The 27427-nt window shown below is 36.9% G+C and overlaps 2 protein-coding genes across 4 annotated transcripts; one reads left to right on the forward strand and one right to left on the reverse strand.

Moving 5' to 3' along the window:
* The first annotated feature begins 898 nt into the window (after positions 1–898).
* On the forward strand, positions 899–19348 carry marchf1 (membrane-associated ring finger (C3HC4) 1). Of its 2 annotated transcripts, XM_065956834.1 has the most exons (8): positions 900–1469; positions 11125–11175; positions 11951–12024; positions 13257–14066; positions 14383–14563; positions 14708–14852; positions 17687–17731; positions 17826–19348. In XM_065956834.1, exons 1-8 carry the CDS (start codon positions 1383–1385, stop codon positions 18143–18145), a joined length of 1713 nt encoding a protein of 570 aa, XP_065812906.1. In that variant the 5' UTR covers positions 900–1382; the 3' UTR covers positions 18146–19348. The 2 variants fall into 2 exon arrangements, with proteins under 2 accessions (XP_065812911.1, XP_065812906.1); XM_065956839.1 differs by lacking the exon at positions 17687–17731 and having other exon boundaries at positions 899–1469.
* tma16 (translation machinery associated 16 homolog) lies at positions 18843–27427 on the reverse strand. 2 transcript variants are annotated; one of them, XM_020653410.3, is made up of 7 exons: positions 27289–27427; positions 27078–27181; positions 22561–22598; positions 20923–21007; positions 20617–20765; positions 20473–20515; positions 18843–19714 (listed from the first exon to the last, which is right to left on the reverse strand). In XM_020653410.3, the coding sequence occupies exons 1-7, from the start codon at positions 27289–27291 to the stop codon at positions 19549–19551; spliced, it is 588 nt and encodes a 195-aa protein (XP_020509066.2). In that variant the 5' UTR covers positions 27292–27427; the 3' UTR covers positions 18843–19548. The 2 variants fall into 2 exon arrangements, with proteins under 2 accessions (XP_020509066.2, XP_020509065.2); XM_020653409.3 differs by lacking the exon at positions 27289–27427 and having other exon boundaries at positions 27078–27282.

The following is a 27427-nucleotide window of genomic DNA, read 5'->3' on the forward strand; positions in this document are numbered from 1 at the left end:
TAGCTAATTTCTATAATTTTGAACAGGGGATTATTTTTACATAATTCATGAGTTTTTAATATTTAATGGCTAAGAGTTAATGAACAGCTAAACAATAAGGGGCGTGCCTTGGTTGACTGACGGAGGGTGCATTCTAAGCTCCACCCCTTAATTGTTTCTAGATTGATCAAAAGTTAGTTGGAGATAACATTTCCAACATGGCAACCAACATCACTTGTCTTAAAAATGCCAGTTCAGAACTCTATGGGTGACGTCTCTTAGTTAAGGTCCATGGATTAATAGGTTGGTCTGACAGTAAAACTTAAACAATTATTTTTATTTTTGGAAGAAGTGGACACGTGTCAGTGCGCAGTCCACGCTCTTGTATAACTTTTATTTAGTTTGTCACGTCATTGATCACTCTGAAGTCACACAACATCTAGTTACATCAAACATAATCCTCACTGCCTGAGACCCCTTGAAACCGGATTACACCCTCACCGCTTGAGCACACACACACACACACACACACACACACACACACACACACACCACACGTTTTCTTTGAGACTAAGGTTTGTTTTTGAATGTTCATTTATTTAATTCTGTGTTGAGTTAGACCACTAAGGTGCCTTCATACCTTTAATTTGACAGAAGAAATTTGGTGCCTATCAAGGCATTTTCTCTCACCAGGGAGTCCCTGAACAATTAGGCTTTGTGTGTATCTGTGTGTGTGTGTGTGTGTGTGTGTGTGTGTGATGCTGTTGTCCATGTGCACAGGTTGCATAAGCTTATTAGCAGCAGCACTGGTCAGCGGAGGAGATTGAGGTTAGTCTAAGCCCTAATCCTTATGGACCGTATGCTTATTTCCCAGCAAGCACGACAAAATCATGGCTCCACCCCTGAGAGAAAAACACACACAAACACATGCACACATACGAGCATATTCCCTGCCTCCTTGTTTATGCTCAGCTCCACCATCTCAACTCTTCCTCTCTCTCTCTCTCTCTCTCTCTCTCTCTCTCTCTCTCTCTCTCTCTCTCTCTCTCTCTCTCTCTCTCTCCCCCAGCAGGAGGGCAGTGGAGGACGAGAAGGCGGAGGAGGAGGGACAGGAGAGGTGCACACAGTTTCCCAGTCGTCATGGCGACCTCACACCCCACCATCTTCAGCGCTGTCTCCGTGTTGCCACGGTGACCTGAACTCATTCCATCCCTGCTCCACTTGATGATCCGGATTGGGCTGATAAAGAAGAGGTGATCCGGGAGCGCTGTACCGTATTGTTATAAACAGCCTGTGGATGGGACAGAGGATTACGCGCACGGACTCAGATCGGAGGACAGGAAGGCATATTGTGTTGGGAATGCTGTGGGAGTAGTACCGGAGTGTTGCCTGGAAACAGCAACATGCCAATACAACAGATAACTGTGGTTCCGGCCAAAGAGAGCGCCAGTTCCAGCAAGAGCTCCTCTCGTTCCAAAGACAAAACAGAGGTGAGTTTCTGACCTCTTCACATTGTTTACAAGCCTCTGATATGTTGACTTCTTTTATTTTCGCATGAAATGATCAAAACTAGTGTGAAGTTCGTCAAATTATAAAGGCCTAAGAGTGCAATGTTGTTTTTATGTTTTAAATAGAAGGCAGAAGTCATTTGATTGGTCCTTAAGTGACGATCTTGATGACAGTTAAGAAGACAGTGTTTGTGTGTGTGTGTGTGTGTGTGTGTTTGTGTGTGTGTGCATTTGTGTGTGTGTCAGTCCCCAGTGTCAGCTGTCTTTTCAACTCCCTCACACGTACAGTATGGATGCACTCAGCAGCCTTTTAACACTGTTCCCTCGCTTGGGGCTTGATGCCTATCCAACTGCATCTTCTATTGAGCCCGAAATCAACAAATCATGACATTTGTCATCACGGAACATCTCGGAGCTTCTATTCACCTCACATCACCTCACGTTACGTCACACAAATAAAGCTATAATGTGGTTTTTCAAAGACAGCAGGGGGTATTCGCTGTTGCCAGAATTAGGGATTTACAGCATGAAGACATGTAAGTCATCATGGCAGTAGATGAAGTTGGATTGTTGTGAAAAAAAACTGATGTTGTTAAACACATGCAAGTGGTCAAATGGTTGTTGCAAAGTTAGTTTGTGTATATTTGGTCTCTAAATCCAAGAAAACAAACCAATCATCAAAATGTCGGTTCTGTGTTGCTTCACTTTGAATGAACACTTATTCTGTAATGTTCTTCTTGAAGTCAGTGATGTGTCAAATGATTTAACTTCCTCATATTTAGCACAGAAGTGTCAATTAGTCTTTCCCCTGTCAAAGTGACAAGACCTGCATCTGAAACTATCATGAAAACAGCTTTATAAAGACACATTTGTTAAGAAATCAATATACCTAAACTCTCTTCTTTATGCTAACTAGAAGAAGAAGCTCCTCAAACCACAAATAAATAAGATATACGGATATTATTTTTTAAACTTATTATAAAACAAATGCAAATAAAGATTCTAAAGTGATCAACACTTTCCAACTTAAGAGCAATAAATCAGGAGATCATGATGACCAAGAGGTTTGTTTTAAGATCCTCGTGGCAGCCTGTAAAACCTTTCAATTAGGATGACCTTTTAACCTCGCTTAATCCTAATTCAGTGGATTGGACATCACAAGAGCAGGAGAAATGTTCCAATGTATTTCTAAACATAAATACGCACAGTAGAGTTTTAAATCAAAAGTTCCAACGGGATAAGATCCTTCCATAAATGCCAGCTTATGGAACTCATAAGTAATGTCTCTGATTCCACCAACTCTCTGTGCATGTTTTCACTCCTGCAGTGTAGATCAACTCCATGTAAGAGTGCAGTCAGTCCAAGATAAACACAGTAAGAGCAAACACTGAAGGAGGGTTCTGAATGTTGTAGAACAAGATTCAGTCAGAAACACAATCCAGGGAGGAACATAACATAATGTAAAACATGTATAAAACATGCTGTAATATACAGTAAGGACATTTTCATTTCAATGGCTTTGTCTTTTAAATGTTTTACCAGTATACTAATCATTTAGACTACTCTCCCAGGGACCATTGGTCTAATTTTTTTTTCTAAGGATATACAAATCACGCAGTCCATTAAAGAAAACATAAAGTTTATTTATTTGAAAGTTACACTTCTGGCAGCCTTTTTTTTATTGTACTGAAAGAAATAGAAATCAACGACTACCTGAATCAGATTTTTTAAATGTAAAAATGTACAATTCTATTTATTTGTAGTTCAAGAACTAACTCAATGGTTTTGTCCTTTTAACAGTCATAGCTGTATACACACACGCGCACACACACACACACACACACACACACACACACACACACACACACACATACATATATATATATATATACATATAAATATATATATATGTATGCTATAACCATCCATATTTTAAATAAAATGGTTTAAAGACAAGAATCCTTATTTCACTTCATACTAAAAAATGTCTTCTTTCACATCCCATATGCATCTGAGGAAGCAAGTGACGGCACATTGAAACAGTTATTTTTACAGTCTATGATTGAAACAGTGAAACCATTATCAACACAATATAATAATGGTATTGGGTTGTTAGGTTAGTTTCTAGGTTCCAGACATTATTCTTGTTTGACTTACTTACAAAAAACATTATTCATGGTTTAAAACACTATTAAGATACAAAGACGTTTTAAAAATGGACATTCTGTAAAACGGAAGTCACGAAAAATAGACACTTAAGCTGTAGCCTAAAGGTCACTTGTCTAAATATAGCTCTAAGTGGGTTTTTTGAATGTGGCTGTATGTGTTTTTTTAATCATCAATATGGCTGTGGGTGTTTCTTGTAATATTGAATGTGGCTGTAGGTGTTTCTTTTAATCGTGAATGTAGGTTTTTTTTCAAATCGTCAATGTGGCTGTAGTTGTTTTTTTTAATGGTGAATGTGGCTGTAGTTGTTTTTTTTAATCGTCAATGTGGCTGTAGTTGTTTTTTTAATCGTCAATGTGGCTGTGGGTGTTTCTTGTAATCGTGAATGTGGTTGTAGGTGTTTTTTTATTAATGTGAGTCAGAGCACAAACACATAGCCTTTGGTCAGTGCTACATGACTTAATCCACCTCTGAGACACATGCACATGGATACTTACACTCCCCACAGTCTGTCCTGTGCATCAGAGTTAGAGTGTCAACAGAGGATCAGATGCTCAGGTATGTTTCTGCATTATTTTATCTCTGATAAATAATTTCATTATAATGAACTGTAGGTTACTGTATTTCACAAGAGGCTCCTGCAGGGAGGAGTGGCAGTTTTATTTTGATCTCTTGATCTTTTGTCATTGTTCTTCTATGGATGTGTTGTAAGTTGGCAGTGCTATGTTCTGAATTGAACTTGTCAAGCTTGTAATCCAAGATACTTTGGATGTTATATTACAGGTTCTGAGCATGTGTGTGAGGGTTAAAATGTTTAGATGCATAACAACCTATACAAAGACTAAGAATCTACAAGTGTAAAGCTGCACAATCTGTCTATGAAGACAGAAAGTCTGATCTATGAAAAAGAACATTTTTGAAAATAAATATTGTACTTTTCAACTTAGTATGATTATGATGAATATGCAGCTATATGACAGAGGTTACAGACCGACACACCTCTTCCTGTTTGAAGGGTATTTGGCCTTGTCAACCAGGGATGATTGATTACTAGCAACAATAAATAACAAGTTCATATGTAGTGTCACTCACTTCAAATCTGCCTCATTTCTTAAAGGAGGCAGGAAATTGTTAGCATTCTCATCAATGATGAGATGAAATGGTTGACATCAATGTCGTCTTTTTTACTCGGCTTTGAAGTTAGAATGACACAAAGACTGGGAGCAGGCAGGCTGGGATGATGCAGGGGTAAATCTGCAGGGTGAAATGCCTTTGTTTGTTATTGCAATGATTTAATGAGGTGCAGTAACCAGACAAATACTGAAAAAAGAGTTTTAACACCTTCTTTGTATTTCTGCTGTTCTGCATATTTTACACTATGCCTGTGTTTGAAACAACCCGTGACCTCGGGATTCAAAATAATTGAATGCTCGGAAGGATTGGTGTTTTTTCGCCACAGATTTTTTCCTGATTTTCTCTCCTTCCTCAGTTATTGATTAGAAGATGTTTTTTCAAGTGCATGTCATGCAGTCTAATGCACTTACTGCACACATACTGTAGAAGAGGAAGGTATGCATAATGTTGTTATTCCTTGTTAAGCGTCTTTGATTATTTAGAAAAGTGATATATAAGTCAAATTTATTATTATTATTATTATAATCACTTCCACTCAAAGTTGAATTCATTTAGAAAAGTTTCTTCAGGTGAATATTACCTGAAGTAGACTAAACGTCGGTGGAAGCGTTATGATGTAATACATTTTTTGTGGCGTTGATTAAGTATGCCTATTCTGGCTGCTGTCTTCAAATTGTCCTGCACCTTCATGATGTGCGTATAACCACCTCTCTTTCTTATTGTGCATGGAAACATGAAGATGACAAAATGTCAAGGTCTCTCTTAAAGGTGTCTTCCAAATAATTGTTTTTGTCATAGTAACCGTTTTCACAGTTTCTTTAATCTGAATAACATCATTGGGATTCTTAGAAGGGCACTTTCTGAGCTAACAAGCTAACAGGACTAGCTCTCTCCTTCTACTTTCAGCAGTGCTAAAAGCCTGCATGATTATATAATACTGAGATTGTTAAATTGACATTGCACATACTGGTACATCTTAAAATTCTTAGAAATTAAAACTCAGACGAATAAAGAATATTCTGGACACCTTTAGATCTCACACACACAACAGTTGGTCTCATAATTAGATGCATTTTAATATTTCATCTTTTTAGATGTTCAGAGAATGTGATTTGTCTGTATTTGATATATTTCCTGACTTAAAACTCAAAAAATCAATGGATTTTGTGAAAAAAAGGCAAACATTGGACACATTGTTGAACTCCATTTCAACTGTTGACACCCTTGGTGGTTGCAGAGTGTTAGCGTTGACTCCATGAAGGACTACTGATTTAAACTTGGCCATCGGCAAATCCCTTGATCAGCTTAGACGAAGCAGTCTTCTACTTGTCATTGACTTGCTTGTTTTATTTCACTGATTTGCAGAGTGTACCCAAAACTACTTCTATGTGTGGGTTGGCACATCCAGCTCTGCCTTGCTGCTTTACATGTCGTGGGAAAACTAAAGATATTTAAAGCCTCCCACATAGAATAGTACAAACATCAACTTCAAGATCTATACATTTTATGTTTGACACCTCTAAGCAGGCATCCAATAAAGACTATGTTTTGCTTTAAATATTGATTTCTTCAGGGTTTTTTTACACCTGTAAATGAGTATTCAGACCATTAGAGCTGAGGAGTATTTGATTAAATATTATCATGGTGAGTAAATCAAATAAGAAGAATAAAACCATGAATTGATCCTGTATTCCATATCTTGTTTATCTGTGCCATAGACCCCCTTCATGTATAAAGTGAGCCCCACCGATACTTTGAATGATACTTAAGTCACTAAAATGAATATTGGCACTTTAGTTTATTTAGTCAATACGACGTAAATCGTCACGCTGCTAAAAACAGACGAATTAAACAACTGATTAAAATCCTTCCTAATCTTGTTTAAACAATATATGCTGAAAGCTACAGTGTCCAAATGTTTACATATACTTTTAAAGGACAGTGGATAGAGTCAGTAATCTGAGAGAGAGAGAGAGGGAGAGCGAGTGGGGGAATGACATGCAGGAAAGAAGCCACAGGTCTCTGTCCCCGCTTTTTGAGGACTACAGCCTTACAACCTTGGAGTGTTTGAATAAACCAATGAAAGGCCTTGAATTCTTTGGCATTGAATACTGTAATTTCGAAGCCAGTTGTTTAATAATAAACGGGGGAGACCCACATAAGTCTTGTTTATTTTGATATGCATATACACATATCTAAACTGAGTAAATTAAAACCATTCAGTCATGTCATGTTTTTTACTCGGCTTAGAACCTTAGATTGGCACAAAGACTGGGAGCAGGCAGGCTGGGATGATGCAGGGGTAAATCTACAGAGTGACGTGACTTTGTTTATTATTGCAATGATTTAATGAGGTGCAATAACCAGACAAATACTGAAATAAGAGTTTAAACACCTACAGTTAAAGCATTCAAAATGTTGTTTATCCCTGCCATAGTCCTCCCTTGTGTTTAAAGTGAGCCACAATGGTACTTTCGATGTTACTTACGTTTGTACAACACATTTACATTTAACAATAACATTCAACATAGAGAATGGCCTTTTTCTCCCATGTCCACAGCACGGCCTCTAATCCGGTAAGCCAAACCACCATGTCAACTGTACCTTTCCAGTTGACATGGTGGTTTAGCTTCTCACGATGTCTTTGCCAGCTTCGCACCATCTGCTTGTAAACAAATGCACGCTGTCTTCAGCGGCGTACACACTACAAGATAATCAGGACGATTTTGGGCCCGATTCCCCCCTTCCGACCAAAGTCAGCAAAGGCCAGACTATCTGATGTTCCAAAGATTATCTTGCCAGATTCTCCTGTGGTATGAGGTGTGTTAGGAGTGATTTTAACCTCCCCGATCTGCTCGGAAGACGATTGGGGCCGCCCCGATTTGAAATCGTAAATATCAAACATGTTCAACATTTACGATCAGACATCCTGTGGTGTGGGGAGAACACCGAGGACGGCAGAGCACGGACGGAACAATAGCCAATAGGGGATCAAGCTGACTGAAGCAGGAAGCACAACAAACATTACCATGGCGACAACAGTAATCGCGAAACATAAAGTTAAATGGACGTCATGAATTCAGGACCAACTTGTTGATTTGTGGCAACAACAACAACAACATATAAACAACGTGTCCTGTAAAACAGACCACAATCCAACTGACAAGGAAAGGAGTTTGACCAACATGTTTACCGTAGTGGATGTACCAGCTCACAGCTAGCCACATTTAGCTTGCCCGTCATGTTTGTTTACTCTTCTGACCACGCAAGATTATACGTTGTGATAGTCGAGACTCTCGTTGTCGGCGAATGAATCGGTTAGTGTGTGGTGTGCTGAGTTTATCGTCTCGTTGCACACCACACACTATGCGATCTGAACTGTTAATCAGTCAGGATTGTTGTTATGTGTGGGGTCTCTCACTTTATCAAAATCGTTTAAGATTATAAAAATCGTGTAGTGTGTACCAGGCTTTAGAGGAGGAGTCGTAACAGCACTATTTGTGTGTTAGAAGACCTTTGGTTGGCTCCAAAGCGCACCAAACCAAATTCCTACATATTGTTGCTTTAACTTTCCCTGCATTTTTTGCTCTTGATCATTTTTACTGCTAACTTATCCCATACAAGATCAAACAGCTGGCAAGTAACCACTCACGTGTGTGTGTGTGTGTGTGTATTGGTGATAGGGACCTTTTCCATGATTCAATCAGAAACCAGCAGGTATTCATGTCTGGAACAGGATGCTGTTAATCCCATGATGCACCTGGTTGCCAGGAACATCAACAGCTTGGCTTTGGGCTGAGAGTCGACTGGAAGCAGTGATGTTCGAAGTGTTCACATAAAAAAGTGTTTTTGAGAATCATGTTTTTGTCTGTTCTTACTGCTGCTTTAAAAATCTGAAGTTTCTTACTTTAGTTTTTTCCAACCCACAAAAACATTATTTGGTATGTCAACATGTTCTGTTTGAACACTTGCAGAGAGCTTTTTTTGATTTAATGCTAAAATGCAGGGTAAAAATGTTGTGGACAAGGAGATTCTCCCACTGACTCAGTCGTACTGCAGTTTCAAGATCAGCCTGCATCCATGTATTTCTAATCTCTATACATCAAGTAATCCATTAATGTGAAGACACAGCTGAACACTGACTATACATACAGACCATTTAAACTAATGTTTATTGCTGACACGTTGATTCATGTACACTGTCCTAACGATTCATCTTAAGGGTTTTAAGCCATTGTGCCAAGTGTGAAAAATAAATTATCAAGACAGTTTAATGGAAAATATCAATAAATCCAACTTCATGCCTATAGCTCTTTTCATAAAATAATGTAGAACAAAGTGCTTTACATAAAAAAAACAAATCAAAAAGCAACCATATAAGACCCCAGCACAACATACAATCCATGCACAACATGAAGAAGAACTAGATAGGAAAAGATACAGGTACTGACAAACTGAAGAAACACTCTCATGAATTCATTATGAGGAAACACACGAGGTAAGGTTACACATAAATGGAAAAAAAACAATAATGAAATGGAGGAAATATGATAAGAAAACACTAATCCATTAAAAATGTTTTATAAAATATACTAAAATAAATAAAACACTGGGAGCTTATCCAGAAAAAATAGAATAAGATGAAATGACTAAGATATAAAATGTGTTAATAATTAAATATGTAAATAACTATATGAGATCAAATGAAACTCAGTTCAAAGCCAGATTAAAGAGGTAGGTTTTGAGTTTGCTTTTAAACAATGTATCATTGTGTGCTGCCCTCAGGTCTTCATGTAGAAGACCTAGCCTATGTTTTAGTTCGGATTTTGGGAACAATCTAAAGACCACTTCAGAAAGACCTGAGGACTCTGGTGGGCTCATACGTTAAAAGTCAAAGTAAAGGTGGGAGCACGACCACAAGAGGTTAAAAAAACAATCAAATAATCTTAAAATCAATTCTAAAACACACATGTAGTCTTTGAAATCGGTGAGATGTGTGCTCTCTTTCTGGTCTTCGTCAGCAGTATTTAAAAAATATTTCTAAATCAATCTGATAAACTTCTTTAATTTAATTTTTCAGGCATCAACGCTCCCCAATCACACACAAACTTTTCTGTCAGTTTAAATACATTTAATCTTTTCTTAATTTTTGACTCCAAAGATGTTCTTTACTATGAATAAAATATGATATTGATAGACAGAGAATTGTGTTTATTGTCACCATGTAGCAACTCCCCTAACCTAACTTGAGGCTAACCTAAGTGTGTTGGCATCCTGAAATAAAAAAGGTTTTAAATATTTTTTGTTCATGTAGGTTTATTAGTGCGAGTCCTTGGCAGCACTCAACTTGGTGCTGGTGCCAGAAAACTTGTGCCTGAAGATGCTGCAGACAGTGAATGAGGCGACAGATGGTTTTGATGGTTGAGTTGAAGGTTCAGCAGTTGAGGTCAGACAATCAGTGAACCCGGGAACTTCTAGAAAAAGTTAGCTTTAAATAGAGACACATTGATGAGCAGCATCATGTTCTCTTCACAGGACGACCAGGTAATAGGATTGTCTGGCTTTAGTTCAGGTCATAATGAAATCACAAGGACACGTGTCCTTGCAGGATTCCTTGAAACTGGAGTTTAATCAATCAAAAAACAAACGGGGCCAGCTGTCACTAAATTGAAAGTAGTATATTGGAGATGTCAAAATCTGTTAAATTTGATTTTAAGTGAGTTCTTGTGCTGAGTTGAAGCGTTGAGCTTGTTCTATAATTCTACCCTAAGCTTTATGAAGCACACAAATCTGTAGTCTTCCTCTTTGCAAAACAGATTTGACAGCACGTTAGAGCTGGAATAATCTGTACTTCAGGGAATTAGCTGATTGACAGAAAAGTAAAAGTCCAAGATGTTTACAAGTGAGGAACGTTTTTGTATTAAGGAGAAAATGTTTAGTGGTTCAGCTCCTTCTGTGAAAATTTGCTGCTTGTCTGTTGCAACATTTTAAATAAATTCTTTAATACAGAGCATTTAAGGCATCATATTTCAGAAGAATTATTCGGTTTTTTTAAGAATAAACTATGAATATATTTAGAGAAAAAGAAAACATTTCTGATTATTTCATGATAAAATAAGTTGTATCCACAGCATATCATTCTTTAATGTGATGTGGAGATAAATACGCTTCTGTTGACGATGTTAGTGCAGGGGAATACTGTTTCAAGATTTTCTTACCACCATTTGTCGGGTTTGTCAGAGAATTCGCTGGTTCAAACCTCACCAGGATACTCAGGTGCCATTTGATGGGGTCACATGATGGTCTAATGATTTTCTGTCTCTCCTTCTCCCTGCAGGGGAGGAAGGGTCCCGGGCGCTCAGGGAGTCGATCCAGCAACATCTCCAAGGTAACACATTGATATCAGCAAGCTCAAAGAGCCAATAACAAGGTCACAGTTCAGTGTGAGGAAGCATCTTTAAGGCAAGAAGAATCTGATGTGTAAGAAAGTGGTAGTGCTAGAAGTGTTAATAATCAATCAATAAGATATTTCTCTTAAATACATACTGAATGAAGTACCGTAAGTTGATTAAGATATTTACTATATTTGTATTGGCTGTGAATCAAATGACAGTGTAATGGTGAGCGATTAAATGTATTATATAAAACCACAAAGGAACATTGCCTGTAGTTCAGCTGTTCCCTGAAACTTTGAGCATCTTTTCACAACCTTAATTGAATGTCTGTCAAAAGCTCAATCTAAATATTTAAGGCTGGGATACGTTTTTCAAGAGCTGGAAGATGTCAAACTACAGCTGTAATTAAACTTTATGTATATATATTATCTTTCATGTCGCCAGAAATATTCAAAATGAGTTAGAGTGTTAGTACATGCCTGCTGAATGTGTCCTTGTAAGTAAGTGGTCTTTGTAAAGAGTAGATGTTGTGACCAGATGTTTTTCAGCGTATATCTTCTTTTGCCCCCTAACAGACCAAAAACAAGGTATGCAGCTTTAAGATGACTCAGGTTTATTATGTATCAGTACAACCTTTTTTGTGATCATGTGGTCATTAGAAAGGATGTTCAGAAGTGTCAATTAGCCTGTGATTGTTCATTGAAGATGACAGATTGTTTTCTTTGTACAGCAGCATGAGAGCTCATTTGAGTTCATTTGTTGTTTCAGGCCAGCAACTCTACAACAGGATTAGCTACAGCCTCCAGAACATCAATCACCCCGTCATCCCAGGACATATGCAGGTAACAGCTATTTCAGTAAGAATGATCCAGAACTATCGCTAAAAGGGCATCAAATGTAACCCATGTCGCTGGAATCCCTAACATACCTGTTGAGAAGTCAAGTCATCCACAGTCCTCTGTGTTATATGAACATACCCAGCTTAAAGAGTCCCTTTATAGTGAGCTGGAGACTGACTAAATCCCAAGGACATCCGCAAAACTAAGATCAATGCTGTAATCCAATGGTGATCCCAGAGGGCTAATAATGAGAGGAAGAAGGCTGATCGCAGCAATTGGATCTGTCCGATAATTATTTCCACTGGTGGTCACTCAATCCGGCTAATGTTCTGTGGTTTAAATGCTCGAGGACACTGTGTTTGATCACATTATGGACACACTTACTGTATGAGAGCGCTTGGTTCTATATTCGTCCTTTTTTCTTTATCACTGTCCTAGTCTGATTTTAAAAAATCACTTCATTTATCAAACATCACATGTCATCAACAGGGCTCCCCCTTGTTACATCACGCCAAACTGTCTGTAAGGTAGAAGTAAAAACAAAACATAATAAAACAACTACAGGAGTCACAGTTGTGGAATAATTAATACTTCAGCAGAAAATGTTCTTCTTTAGTTATTTCCTGCACATTTCAATCACTGGGGTTTCCAACCGGCTTTCAAGTCTTGATCCAGTAGACTTGAAATATAAACAGTACCTATTTATTTCAGCCACCTGACCGGCCATCTTTCAATGCTCAATAGGTTTAACTTAGCCTTTAAAGGTTTGGAGTTTGTCTCTCAAAAGAATCAGGGACAAAGATCCTGTCACTGTTTCATGTATTTTTTCTCCAAACCTTTCACCTCTGAAGACAGAAGACAGAAATCCCACAGACAGTCATCTAAAACCTTAGGCATATATAAATATACATATACCGTTCTGTATAGCAGGATAGTTGGATCAGTGATAAACTACATAATGTGTTTGTTATATGGGTGACTATCCCTTTTGTTCCCATTTGTTTTGTTGAGATTGAGATTATTGTATGTTCCATCTCCTAACACCTTTTTTAAAAAAATTCTTTTTTACACATCTCCATTTCTGTTTCCATGTGTGTGTTTGTTTTTACGTGTGTGTGTGTGTGTGTGTGTGTGTGTGTGTGTGTGTGTGTGTGTGTGTGTGTGTGTGTGTGTGTGTGTGTGTGTGTGTGTGTGTGTGTGTGTGTGTGTGTGTGTGTGTGTGTGTGTGTGTTCAGTGCTGGCCAGCCGACCCTTGTAGAGGATGTTTCTGAGTCGCAAGAACACAACCAGCAATCACAAAACACAGTGATGACAGTTGCCAGCACAAATCTGGGCTCCTCAGCCCAAGCCCAGAAGAAGCAGGTGAAGCGCCGTCACCGCCGCAAGAGGAGCAGCTGTACTGCCCTCGAAGGCGTGGAAACCATTGCCAAACAGGAGCAGACTGATCGCAGTGATGTCAGCTCCGAACGCAGTGAAAGGGGAGAGAAGAGGGAGCGGTCCTCCAAGAACCGGAAAGAGCTCCAACCTCGCCTGCGCTCCACAAGACCCCCCCATTCCGACTCCAGCTCTGAGGAGGATTCATGGCGTGAGGCCCGCAGCTGGAGCAAGGAGAAAGCCAGGAGAGTGCGCCGCCGCAGCGGCAGCAGTCGAGAAAGGGACGAGGGGGATAGGGGCAAAGGGGGAGAAGACAAATCAGATGTCATGGAGCTGCAGTCAGTGGGTTCCGATGAAGGGAAGGAGAACCAACCTCTGGTGGAGGAGAGCGGAGGCCTTAAGAAGCGACACAGCAGCAGGGCCACGCTAAAGACAGACATTTCAACCAGAGAACGCTCGCAGAGCAGAGAAAAGGGGAAGAGCAACAAGCCACACAGCCAAGGAGGCAGTTCCTCCTTGGCTGAGGACGGTGAAGAGCTCATTACCAAGAAATACCAAGAAAAGGGGTCAGGGGGTGGAGACATGTCAGCCCCCTCACCACCGAAAGCATGTGGTGTGAACGGGAGCACAGCACGATACTGCTCTGATGACTCTGAGATGGAAGTCTGCAGGTTAGTGCGCGACTAGTCGTTTTCACATATGCACTTTGAAGGTGATTTCACTGGCTGTTCACATATGCACCTCACAGCGGGTCAGACAGCAGGGGGTATGGGGGATTTCCTGAGGTAACGAAGCAACAGAGTCCGCTATACGATGCTCTAATGAGAGTATTTGTTTTTATACTCAACAAATATATACTTTATTGTCCCCAAAGCCGTCCTGCCGTTACAAGAGAATACAAAAAAAACAAGCCCAGAGGTTGTATTTCATTACCTGCCCTGATGTGTGTGTATGGTTTGTTCACTTTATGTGTTTGTGTTTGTGTAGGATCTGCCACTGTGAGGGGGATGATGAGTGCCCTCTGATAATGCCTTGTCGCTGCACAGGGAGCCTGAGTTTTGTCCACCAGACCTGTCTCAACCAGTGGATCAAATCCTCTGACACGCGCTGCTGTGAACTCTGCAAGTTTGACTTTGTCATGGAGACGAAGCTCAAACCTTTACGTAAGGTAGGCACACCGTCTTAAACCTCCTGCTAAGCTGTGGACTTGAACTTAAGGATATATATATATATATATATATATATATATATATAAGTATAAGTATGAACATCATTTCTCTCTCCTCTCCGTCTCCATGCCTTTGTGCTCCAGTGGGAGAGGCTAAACATGTCCAAGAGTGAGTGGAGGAAGATCTTCTGTGCCGTGTTATTTCACCTGATAGCAATAGCGTGTATGTTGTGGTCGATCTACATTCTCGTCAAGAGAACAGCAGAAGAGATCAGACTCGGAAAGAACGGTGAGTATTGTCCGCAGTCCCCCCTCTCACACACCAGAGACACGCAGAGTGCAAATTTAATGAGTTTAATTAAGGCCAAAAAAAACATGGTTGATTGATTTTGTACTTCTGTCAACATTTGCAAAACCTTAATTTCCTTTTTTGCCATAAAATATGCAAATTGTGCAATGAAATAGTAGTCAGCAGTAGAATAAAGCATACCAACAAGAGTAAAAATATCACTTGGAATAATAAATATTATTGATCAAAACTGATGTTCAGTATTAGTGTAAAAGATACAGTCAGTAGGACAGTTTTCCATTATATGGAAGTTTGAAACTTGCCTTCAGGCCTTCTACAGAAATCTATATCACAACCTCTCTGCACATGAGTAACCTCAAGCCGGCTGATAATAATATCACAGGTCCAGTAAAATGATGTACTGCAGTGCCCCTAGTGGTCAAAACTGAAAACCTTTAAACATTTTACCTGTCTGCCTCTGGTGATGTGACTGTCAAGATACATTCTATGTGTAGTGATGCGTTGTGGTGATGTTTTCTCTCAGTTTAATAAAACTATGGATAGGATAACTCTCCCTTCTTACTTACTCACTGTGGTTTTCATCCCCAAACTGTCCCACTCCACATTAGAAGTCTAGTTCTAGAGTGAAGACACTGGTGGTCTAAGAAATCTTCAATATTCTTAAAAAATCGCAAAATTTATATATTAATAATAGGTAGGACGTTATGCCTCTCCAGATATATCGCAAAAATGTGATGGTAGTGGTTTGATGCCACCAAGGATGATGACTTACAGAAGTTTATCAGCTGTGTTTTATGTAAAAACACATTTCTATCATTTACATTTTCAACCCCTTAGTAGTTAATATGTTTGAAATATTTAAAAAAACAAAGCTGTTTCTGTTTGTGGTGTTTCTTCACCACATGAAATATATCCCTTAAAGCAGCTGCTATGGGTCAACAGGAAAGCATAGAGGTTATGATGCATTCCCCGTGTACAGCGGTTAGTCCTCGTTGAAACAACTGTGGGTTCTAATCTGACCTCAGCCCTTTGCTGCATGTCATCTCTCTCACTCTCTCATCACAACATTTCCGGTCTCTCTTCCGCTGAGAGTCTATAGAATTGAAAAAGACCAAGTACTTTGAGTTTTCTGTTGTATCACTACTGATTTACACAAGTCTTGTCATAAAAATTAAAATAAACAGCCTCAGCATTACTTATAAGGGTTATGGGTCCGGGCCAACTCATTTATGCAACTTGCCAACCCTAAATGACTGGGAGAAAAAATAACTTCCTTACTTATACTTTTGTTTATTTATATTTGATATTTGAATGCAATTTAACACCTAAAATACAGTTTACCTTATTTTAAATGTAAAGAGATTATAATTATGCTGCTGTCATGTTGGAAGTCTTGATCAATCAAATCAGGGCATCTTTTGCTACCCAGGCTTTATAATCGAGCGAGGACGCACTCATACACATGTCATGTTACTCTGCTCAGCAGCAGATGGATCCATGCTGGACACAGAATTCTGTTAATGGGACAGAGAGGGCTGCAAGAATGTTAAGTCCACCTTTACCTTCAGGTGGCAGAGAACCAACAATGACATCTCTAACTGCACATACTGTAGAGTGCGTTTCTGTTGACACGAGCTCATAAACAGACAGCGCAGTGTGCCTCTCTTTCTCTATCTTAAAGTCAATCTAGCTCACCCATCCCTCCTTCTATGCTATCAGTATGAACAAAAAATAATCCATCCTGATGGTCAGACAAAGAGGGGGTTGGCTTAAATAAAATGTTAACAATGGTGTCCTTTAAAAATAGATGTATTGGTCTTCATCATCCATTGTTGCAAAAAATAAACAGGATATTGTTTTTGTATTGGGCAATTAAGAGCAGCATGCTTTTCTCGCGTGTCAATTGATAAGCGAATCGATGGCATTGCTACTGCAGTAAATGCTTCAGATAAAAATCTTGAGCAAGTTTTAAAAGTCAAGAATGTAGTTTAATAACAGGCAGACAGGATAAACCCCTGCAATCAAAAGGCCCAGCCCAAAAATTACCTGGGCCCATCCAAAACTGAAATCCTTCCTCAAAAATATGCATTTGTCCGTGGGCAGGTCATTTCAGGGAGTCTAAAGAACTGTTAGACCTGAAAACACCTTATGAATTCAAATAGTCACATAACTTAACTTCAAAACATAGTGTTTATGGTTATCTTGGAGCTGGAATGTAAATTAGTCTTTGCATTTTGCTATTCTAAATTGCTTCAGACCACATTTTCTGATAAACCTTTTCTTGCTTTGCAGGCAGTTATTGCTTGGAAAATCTACTCGATTTCAATATTTGATCTTCACTTTGATGAATCATCAAAGTGAAGATCAAATTGGGACATTGGAACAGTGGAAATCAGGACACTTGAGATTTGACAGAAAAAATAAGTAATTCTTAAGCACAACCAAGAGAACAAAAGAATGCAACTGTTGTGAGGAAAGTCCAAATTTCACGTCAGGGATCATGACAAGGCTTCGGGTGCAGTCTCTGCTCAAAATGGCGACATGGAACATTACATGATGTTCACGCTGTTCATGATGAGCTTCACAAATACGACAAGTGAAAACAGACCCCCTCAGTGCTTCCTTTGTATTAGTTGACGGTGCTGTGTCGTGCTGTTGTGTGGTGATAGTGTATCTGTAATATTCTCATACTGTAGGACCTCAAGTTAGAAGCAGAATAAAAAAAGTCGCAGAATGTTAAAACTTAACATGTTTTAGACATTAAACATTCATCTATATTAATTGAGAGAAATTACACTCGCTCTTGATTGCAGAGGAATTATGGAGAGTTTCTCTTCTGAAGTACTCGAAGGCTGACGGTAAGCGCAGCTCTGCACACACCACCCATCATGATCTGTCCCACATCCTGCAGGCTCACTTACAGTCGCTGTGTGTGTGTTTGCGACTCCTCAGGCGTGCTGGAGTGGCCCTTTTGGACCAAGCTGATTGTGGTGGCCATTGGCTTCACAGCCGGACTCATCTTCATGTACATCCAGTGTAAAGTGTACCTGCAGCTGTGGCGTCGCCTCAAGGCCTTCAACCGCATCATCACAGTGCAGAACTGCCCCGAGAAAGGCCTGCATGTTTCTCAGGCTCAGCCCAACACCCTGACAAACGGCAGGCATGAAAATGTGGAGGTTCCTGTCAGTGCGGCACCCGCCGTGGCTCCCGAGCAGACGGACTCAGACATGTCAGTGGAGGCAGCGGTGTCACCGGAGCAAAACCCAGTCTGATTGACTCTCCTCATGCTCAGCCAGAATCCTGAACCACACCCTACTCATCTAACAGTACCAGCAGGTGTACGCACGGCGCGATTTAGACTCATACAGTGTTTTAGTATTATTCATCTCAGCTGCTGCGATGACTGATTCTGAGATGATGGACACAATTGAAGTCTTTCAGTGATCAAGGAAAACTTTAAGGCTGCAGTGAAAGGAAGTTGGTGGTGGCTGGACAGAATATGGGGAAAAAGGAGGTGAAAAGATGTAAAGTAAGAGAAGGATAGAGCATCGGGAAGAGCCACCTGAAAGAAATCATTTATAAATACTGTATTTAAGTGGTAAATTAAAAGTTTAATCCTCTATGCACTTTCTCAAACTTCACTGGCGTGTGAACAGCCCGTGGATGCTATGAAAGGTCTCAGTATGCTTCAACCTTGAATGACACTTCCTGCAATTGTGGATAAGTTTTAGCTCGTCTGTGAAGACAAAGAAGCAAGCTATTGTGCAGACTGGGACAACAAACTTTTATAAGTCTCTCCACAAACACTTTAAGGTGGTCTCTATTTAAAAGGTATTTAATGAGTTGCATTCCACAGTACACACGAGAAGTGATCGATGTGAAAATGTGACGAGTTGGAAGAGTTTTAGGAGAGAATCTCACAACTCTGCAAAAGAAGGGTGCATTCATGACATCAGGTTTCAGAAGCTGTTTGACAATCCAACAAGCACTTTTATTTGAAGCATACTGAGGCCTTAACCTTCCATCTGGACAATCAGGTCTTCAGACACCAAAGAGTCAGAAATGACTAATAGAGAAAAATGTATTTAAACATTATCTTTAGCTCAGTCTGAAATGGAACATGTTATGTTTTCAAAAAGATGAATTTATGTATTGTCACAGGAAAATGTTGAATATTTCTTAAAATAGCAAATGTTAAGTAGCCCAGATATTTCTGAGGTTATATTTGAACAGTTTCCAGCTTTATGTGGTCCTGTCTGCCGGGTCCTGATATTTATACACACAATGTAATCAAAGTTTTTAGACCAATGTCAAATTTATGTCACAAAAACTAATTTTTCTCTTCTTCGTGTCCACCAAACTCAAGAGCACCCAAACATCTTTGTCAAACTCCTTTTTTTAAACTCTGATTGGATACAAATGGATTCAGGTTACATATAATGCAAACTTGTTGTGCAATAAACAATGAATGTAGACCCCCCCTCCCCCTCACAGGCTGGTGTGAAGTTACTGAGCATCAAAATGACTGAATAGACTTTAGCTCTCCGTTTCTGACAGTGTGGTGCGTCCTTCTGGACGGTTCTGGAGTAGCAGCTTATATCCAACATCACAATATTTTGTTGAAAAGTCTCTGCTGAAGGCCGGTCTGATGTTCAGCTATGTTTCAATGCCGGCCTCAGTCTGACATCAGCACATTGTCGTCCAGCTGCTCTTCATCCAAGTCATCTTCTTCCTCTTCGTTGTCCTGTTTCTCCTCCTCTTCAGTCTTTGTGTCCAAATCTTTTTTAGAAACCTTTCGCAGTTTGATATTTGGAAGTTTCTTCAAATCACCAGTCCATTCCCTTTCCAAATAAAGAACAGACAAACACGATTGGAGAACATGCAGGAAAACCCTAACACTCAAAATCTTACAAAAATAATTCAAATTCTTAATCGAGTCAATATCTTTCAGCTTTTTTCAAGATTGTAGATTTTACTTTTTTGCCATTTACAACTCTTTTTGATAGTTTTACTTGGGTCAAGTAAACATTGAAGCTACTGTGTTTTGTGTTAATGGGTTCACTTATACAGTAATATGCAGGTGAAGCCACATGCTTTTGGTGAATTAAAGGAAAAAGAGGATGACTTTTAGCGAAGGAACTCCTTATTCCGTGCAAAGGGGAGGCTGATTGCACAATCAGAAGTGGAGGGAAAGTGAATGGCTTCATTACAACAGATTTTATAAGATTTTAGGATGCCAAAATAATTGTAAACTATCTATTAATATGTCATTGTCGGCGCACCATTGGAACTAGTGTGAGTCTACAGACATCAATGTAATAATTCCTTTATAACTTTTTATACACACCTGAATCTGATTTACAACCACATACTGTATGAAAGGGGCCCATATCTAAATTAACAGATTGGACTGCATGAGATGCTAATATGTTCAGACTTTCATGAAATCTGAGTCACATTTGAGCTAAAAAAAAAAAATAGAATAATCATATTTTGTCTGTAGTCTGTTCGTAGTGTAAGTCAGCGATCACTGAATTACTTATTTAGAGCCTCCACTTAAATACATAACAGATTATTTTGGTATTTAAAACACACTTACCTGAATGTTTTCAGATGTTTTGCATTGATAATGTCTGGGATCTCTAAAGAGACAAACACAGGATCTTAGTGTATTTTTCAACGCAGACATGCATGTAGCATGTGTACAGCATGTGTGTTTTGTATTTATACGATGAGGACTCACCAAATCCTATGCCCTCATATTGCGCACGCTCTCGCTCGATGGTCTGTTTGATGACAGCCTCTCTGGCACCATGGAGACGACCCTGTCGACCTTTGATCCCGTTCATCAGCTCAATCTGCTCAAGTTCAGAATCAAACCTTTGGAGGTGCCTGCACAAACACACACATGTAAGTCCACTACACGGAAGAGGAAATCTTGCTCTATCATTTGTTTAATTTGACAAACAAACCAGAACCACATGTTGGTGCATTTCCAATTGAGAATACTAATTGGCAAGGGCAGGTAGCAAAACTCTGAATTTCTGACCTTTCAATGATGTCACAGGCATCTTTCCTTGTGTAAGCTGTTTTTTCTGGATCCAGCTGTTCCTGAAACCACAACAGCTTCTCACCTTTAAGTTATGAGAAAGACAAAAGAAAAAGATTGTGTTTAATAAGGAGTGAGCATAGTGCTATATAAGATGATACAACAATGATACTATTAGACAAGAAGCATGACATGAGCGCTGGCCTCGAGCAGGGGTTCTCAGCTGGTCTAGCCTCGGGACCCACCACCAACTCCTTAATAAGAAATCACGACCCAAATTGTTTTGTATTTTCCAACCAATAAGATTTGTTTGATGAAAAATTGTGCCGTTTGGACCTCAGATGGGTCAAAACACGACAGAACAAAGAAATGAAACAAAACAAGCGTTAAAAGTGATTTTTAGACTTTTTGAAAAAAAATTTCCCCAGGCACACTTTCGCGACCCACTGAAAATGACTCCACGACCCACTTGTGGGCCCCAACCCACCAGTTGAGAACCACTGATCTAGATTACAAAATCACTTCAGCCTTGGGAATACTGTGTTAACTAACACTGTATTACTTATTATCTGGAACTCAAACAAGCCACCAACACATTATCATTTCAATAGTTTCGTGAACATTGGAAATATAAAGACTAACGTTTAAATGCTACGTTTCTGTCCTGGGGTTATGTGTAGACACACACAAAGCAGCAAGACTACAGACAAACTTGTCTAGTTACAGTAAATGTCAAAATCCATTCTAACGGTGGAGTAAAATGAGAGGTGAAATCGAAAAACATCCATTACACATCTATTAAATGAATGTATCACACACAAGGTCGTGCTGTTGTAATTTATATCGGCACGGCTGTGCATATGTTCGACACTTAGGGCGAAACATAACCATGCTAATCTGCCCTACAAAAGCAAAAGACCTTAACTCGCCAGAGTGTAGAACTCAGAAAAATGACTTTAAAGTATTTTTGTTGCCCAGCCAAATGAGTTGCAGGCAGAATATTGGAAATGTGGCAATTCTTTGTCTTTTTAATGAGGTTATTAATGTTCATAAACTTTTTTTTTTAGATCAAACATGACCCTTGACCCTCATTTGGAAGTACTCTGCCTTTGCATTGCCTGTACAATAATAACGGGGTCATGCCAAGGCAAAAGACAGTAACTTCCATTTGATACTGTATTTCACTTGGTTGCATGGTTAAAATAACACAACCAACACTATTTCACTTTAGTCAAGCTGCCGTGTGCGTCAGAAGTGCTTGATGAAGGATATTAAAACAAAGGCATAACACCTTAACTCCACTGCAGTGAAACAGTAACTTCACTTTGATCCGCAGTAAAACAAAGACAGAAGACCTTAACTCAGTTTGAGCATTCCTGAATGCTGCAGTTCAAAGGCAAAGACCCTGATGAGTTACTGGACTCTGCCTTGGTTTCTCGAGAGCTTTTGGAAGTTAAGGCAAATACAACCTACTATTTTCTCAAAAAAACAACAACACAATTGACTCAAGATATTTGTCCTCATAATAAAAGAACATCTGTAATGCTCCAAAAATGACAAAAACTAAGTTACTGCCTTTCGCCCTGTAGGGCAGTAATGCTGACAACAGCAGTAATTTCTATTGTGTGATAAACTTACCGATGCTGCTTAGACGTGTTGCTTTGTCATTCCTCTGTCTGCAAAACAATCAATAACAAAATGAAGCAGTTCTCAATAGTTTCTATGTAAACTCGTTTCACTAAGTTATTCAATTGAATTCAAAAATCTTTATTTGTCCCCGGGGGGCAATTCAAAGGCACACAGAGCAGTAAATTAACAACAGTGCAAGTAAACGAAACATTTTAACCTAAATAGAAAGTGTCAATTTAAATACAACTTAAAGCTTAAACTTAACTTAAAAATACAAAATATAAAAGAGTAGATATAAGTGGACAGTGATCGGACTAACAGATGGAAACAGATGTAACCATAACTATGTGCAGTAGTGACCAGATGTGAACAGAACCATGCGCAGTAAACGAGAAATAAATATATATATATACAGAACTATGTGCAATAAACGAGAAATAAATATATATATACAGAACTATGTGCAGTAAACGAAAAATAAATATATATATACAGAACTATGTGCAGTAAACGAGAAATAAATATATATATATACAGAACTATGTGCACTAAACGAGAAATAAATATATATCTATATATATACAGAACTATGTGCAATAAACGAGAAATAAATATATAAATATATACATATATACAGAACTATGTGCAATAAACGAGAAATAAATATATATATACAGAACTATGTGCACTAAACGAGAAATAAATATATATCTATATATATACAGAACTATGTGCAATAAACGAGAAATAAATATATAAATATATATATATATATATACAGAACTATGTGCAGTAAACGAGAAATAAATATATATATACAGAACTATGTGCACTAAACGAGAAATAAATATATATATACAGAACTATGTGCACTAAACGAGAAATAAATATATATATACAGAACTATGTGCAATAAACGAGAAATAAATATATATATACAGAACTATGTGCACTAAACGAGAAATAAATATATATATACAAAACTATGTGCACTAAACGAGAAATAAATATATATATACAGAACTATGTGCAGTAAACGAGAAATAAATATATATACAGAACTATGTGCACTAAACGAGAAATAAATATATATATATATATATATATATACAGAACTATGTGCAATAAACGAGAAATAAATATATATATACAGAACTATGTGCAGTAAACGAGAAATAAATATATATATATACAGAACTATGTGCAGTAAACGAGAAATAAATATATATATACAGAACTATGCGCAGTAAACGAGAAATAAATATATATATATATATATATACAGAACTATGTGCAGTAAACAAGAAATAAATATATATATACAGAACTATGTGCAGTAAACGAGAAATAAATATATATATACAGAACTATGCAATAAACGAGAAATAAATATATATATACAGAACTATGTGCAGTAAACGAGAAATAAATATATATATATACAGAACTATGTGCAGTAAGCGAGAAATAAATATATATATACAGAACTATGCGCAGTAAACGAGAAATAAATATATATATATATATATACAGAACTATGTGCAGTAAACAAGAAATAAATATATATATACAGAACTATGTGCAGTAAACGAGAAATAAATATATATATACAGAACTATGCAATAAACGAGAAATAAATATATATATACAGAACTATGTGCAGTAAACGAGAAATAAATATATATATATATATACAGAACTATGTGCAGTAAACGAGAAATAATTATATATACAGAACTATGTGCAGTAAACGAGAAATAAATATATATATACAGAACTATGTGCAGTAAACGAGAAATAAATATATATATACAGAACTATGCAATAAACGAGAAATAAATATATATATACAGAACTATGTGCAGTAAACGAGAAATAAATATATATATATATATATACAGAACTATGTGCAGTAAACGAGAAATAAATATATATATATACAGAACTATGTGCAGTAAACGAGAAATAAATATATATATATACAGAACTATGCAATAAACGAGAAATAAATATATATATACAGAACTATGTGCAGTAAACGAGAAATAAATATATATATACAGAACTATGTGCAGTAAACGAGAAATAAATATATATATATATACAGAACTATGTGCACTAAACGAGAAATAAATATATATCTATATATATACAGAACTATGTGCAATAAACGAGAAATAAATATATAAATATATATATATATACAGAACTATGTGCAATAAACGAGAAATAAATATATATATACAGAACTATGTGCACTAAACGAGAAATAAATATATATCTATATATATATACAGAACTATGTGCACTAAACGAGAAATAAATCTATATATACAGAACTATGTGCAATAAACGAGAAATAAATATATAAATATATATATATATACAGAACTATGTGCACTAAACGAGAAATAAATATATATATACAGAACTATGTGCAGTAAACGAGAAATAAATATATATACAGAACTATGTGCAGTAAACGAGAAATAAATATATATATATATATATATATACAGAACTGTGTGCAGTAAACGAGAAATAAATATATATATACAGAACTATGTGCAGTAAACGAGAAATAAATATATATATATACAGAACTATGCAATAAACGAGAAATAAATATATATATACAGAACTATGTGCAGTAAACGAGAAATAAATATATATATATACAGAACTATGTGCACTAAACGAGAAATAAATATATATCTATATATATACAGAACTATGTGCAATAAACGAGAAATAAATATATAAATATATATATATATACAGAACTATGTGCAATAAACGAGAAATAAATATATATATACAGAACTATGTGCAATAAACGAGAAATAAATATATATATACAGAACTATGTGCACTAAACGAGAAATAAATATATATCTATATATATATACAGAACTATGTGCACTAAACGAGAAATAAATATATATATACAGAACTATGTGCAATAAACGAGAAATAAATACATAAATATATATATATACAGAACTATGTGCACTAAACGAGAAATAAATATATATATACAGAACTATGTGCAGTAAACGAGAAATAAATATATATACAGAACTATGTGCAGTAAACGAGAAATAAATATATATATACAGAACTATGTGCAGTAAACGAGAAATAAATATATATATACAGAACTATGTGCAATAAACGAGAAATAAATATATATATACAGAACTATGTGCACTAAACGAGAAATAAATATATATATACAAAACTATGTGCACTAAACGAGAAATAAATATATATATACAGAACTATGTGCAGTAAACGAGAAATAAATATATATATACAGAACTATGTGCACTAAACGAGAAATAAATATATATATATATATATATATATATATATACAGAACTATGTGCAATAAACGAGAAATAAATATATATATACAGAACTATGTGCAGTAAACGAGAAATAAATATATATATATACAGAACTATGTGCAGTAAACGAGAAATAAATATATATATACAGAACTATGCGCAGTAAACGAGAAATAAATATATATATATATATATATATATATATATATATACAGAACTATGTGCAGTAAACAAGAAATAAATATATATATACAGAACTATGTGCAGTAAACGAGAAATAAATATATATATACAGAACTATGCAATAAACGAGAAATAAATATATATATACAGAACTATGTGCAGTAAACGAGAAATAAATATATATATATACAGAACTATGTGCAATAAACGAGAAATAAATATATATATACAGAACTATGCGCAGTAAACGAGAAATAAATATATATATATATATATATACAGAACTATGTGCAGTAAACAAGAAATAAATATATATATACAGAACTATGTGCAGTAAACGAGAAATAAATATATATATACAGAACTATGCAATAAACGAGAAATAAATATATATATACAGAACTATGTGCAGTAAACGAGAAATAAATAAATATATATATATATATATATATACAGAACTATGTGCAGTAAACGAGAAATAATTATATATACAGAACTATGTGCAGTAAACGAGAAATAAATATATATATACAGAACTATGTGCAGTAAACGAGAAATAAATATATATATACAGAACTATGCAATAAACGAGAAATAAATATATATATACAGAACTATGTGCAGTAAACGAGAAATAAATAAATATATATATATATATATATACAGAACTATGTGCAGTAAACGAGAAATAAATATATATATACAGAACTATGTGCAGTAAACGAGAAATAAATATATATATATACAGAACTATGCAATAAACGAGAAATAAATATATATATACAGAACTATGTGCAGTAAACGAGAAATATATATATATATATATATATATATATACAGAACTATGTGCAGTAAACGAGAATATATATATATATATATATCACATAATTCACTGTTAAAGGAAAACTTTAAATTACTTATTCTGCTACGTTGTAGTTGTTTCCTTTCACCACTTAAACACGTAAACATTTGAACGGATTTTTTTTCACCCACCTATCTTTCTTCTTCAGTCTGATTTCCTCTCGGGCCAGGTAAGCAGCTTTCCTGCTGTACGGGTGAACAACCTTCTCCGCCGCTTTTCCTTTCTGAGCTCTCGGCTTCATGAAAACATCGACAAGAGAAGACAACACAGTCAGGAACAAACGAGTCCACGTTAAAATGTCTTACATTGTTCAAACTATTCTGACAGACCACCAGTCTTTACCATTTTTTGACAAAATCACACGTGGTGCTCCGATGTTGACGGATGTTGACATGTGGACCGGAAGCGAGTCGTTCCGTCGTCAAATCGTTCCGGGCGTTCTACGAAGACATTGGAAAGGTTCCGACGTTCAGTGCATCTG

This window comes from Labrus bergylta, chromosome 1, assembly GCF_963930695.1.
Source record: "Labrus bergylta chromosome 1, fLabBer1.1, whole genome shotgun sequence".
NCBI lineage: Eukaryota > Metazoa > Chordata > Actinopteri > Labriformes > Labridae > Labrus > Labrus bergylta.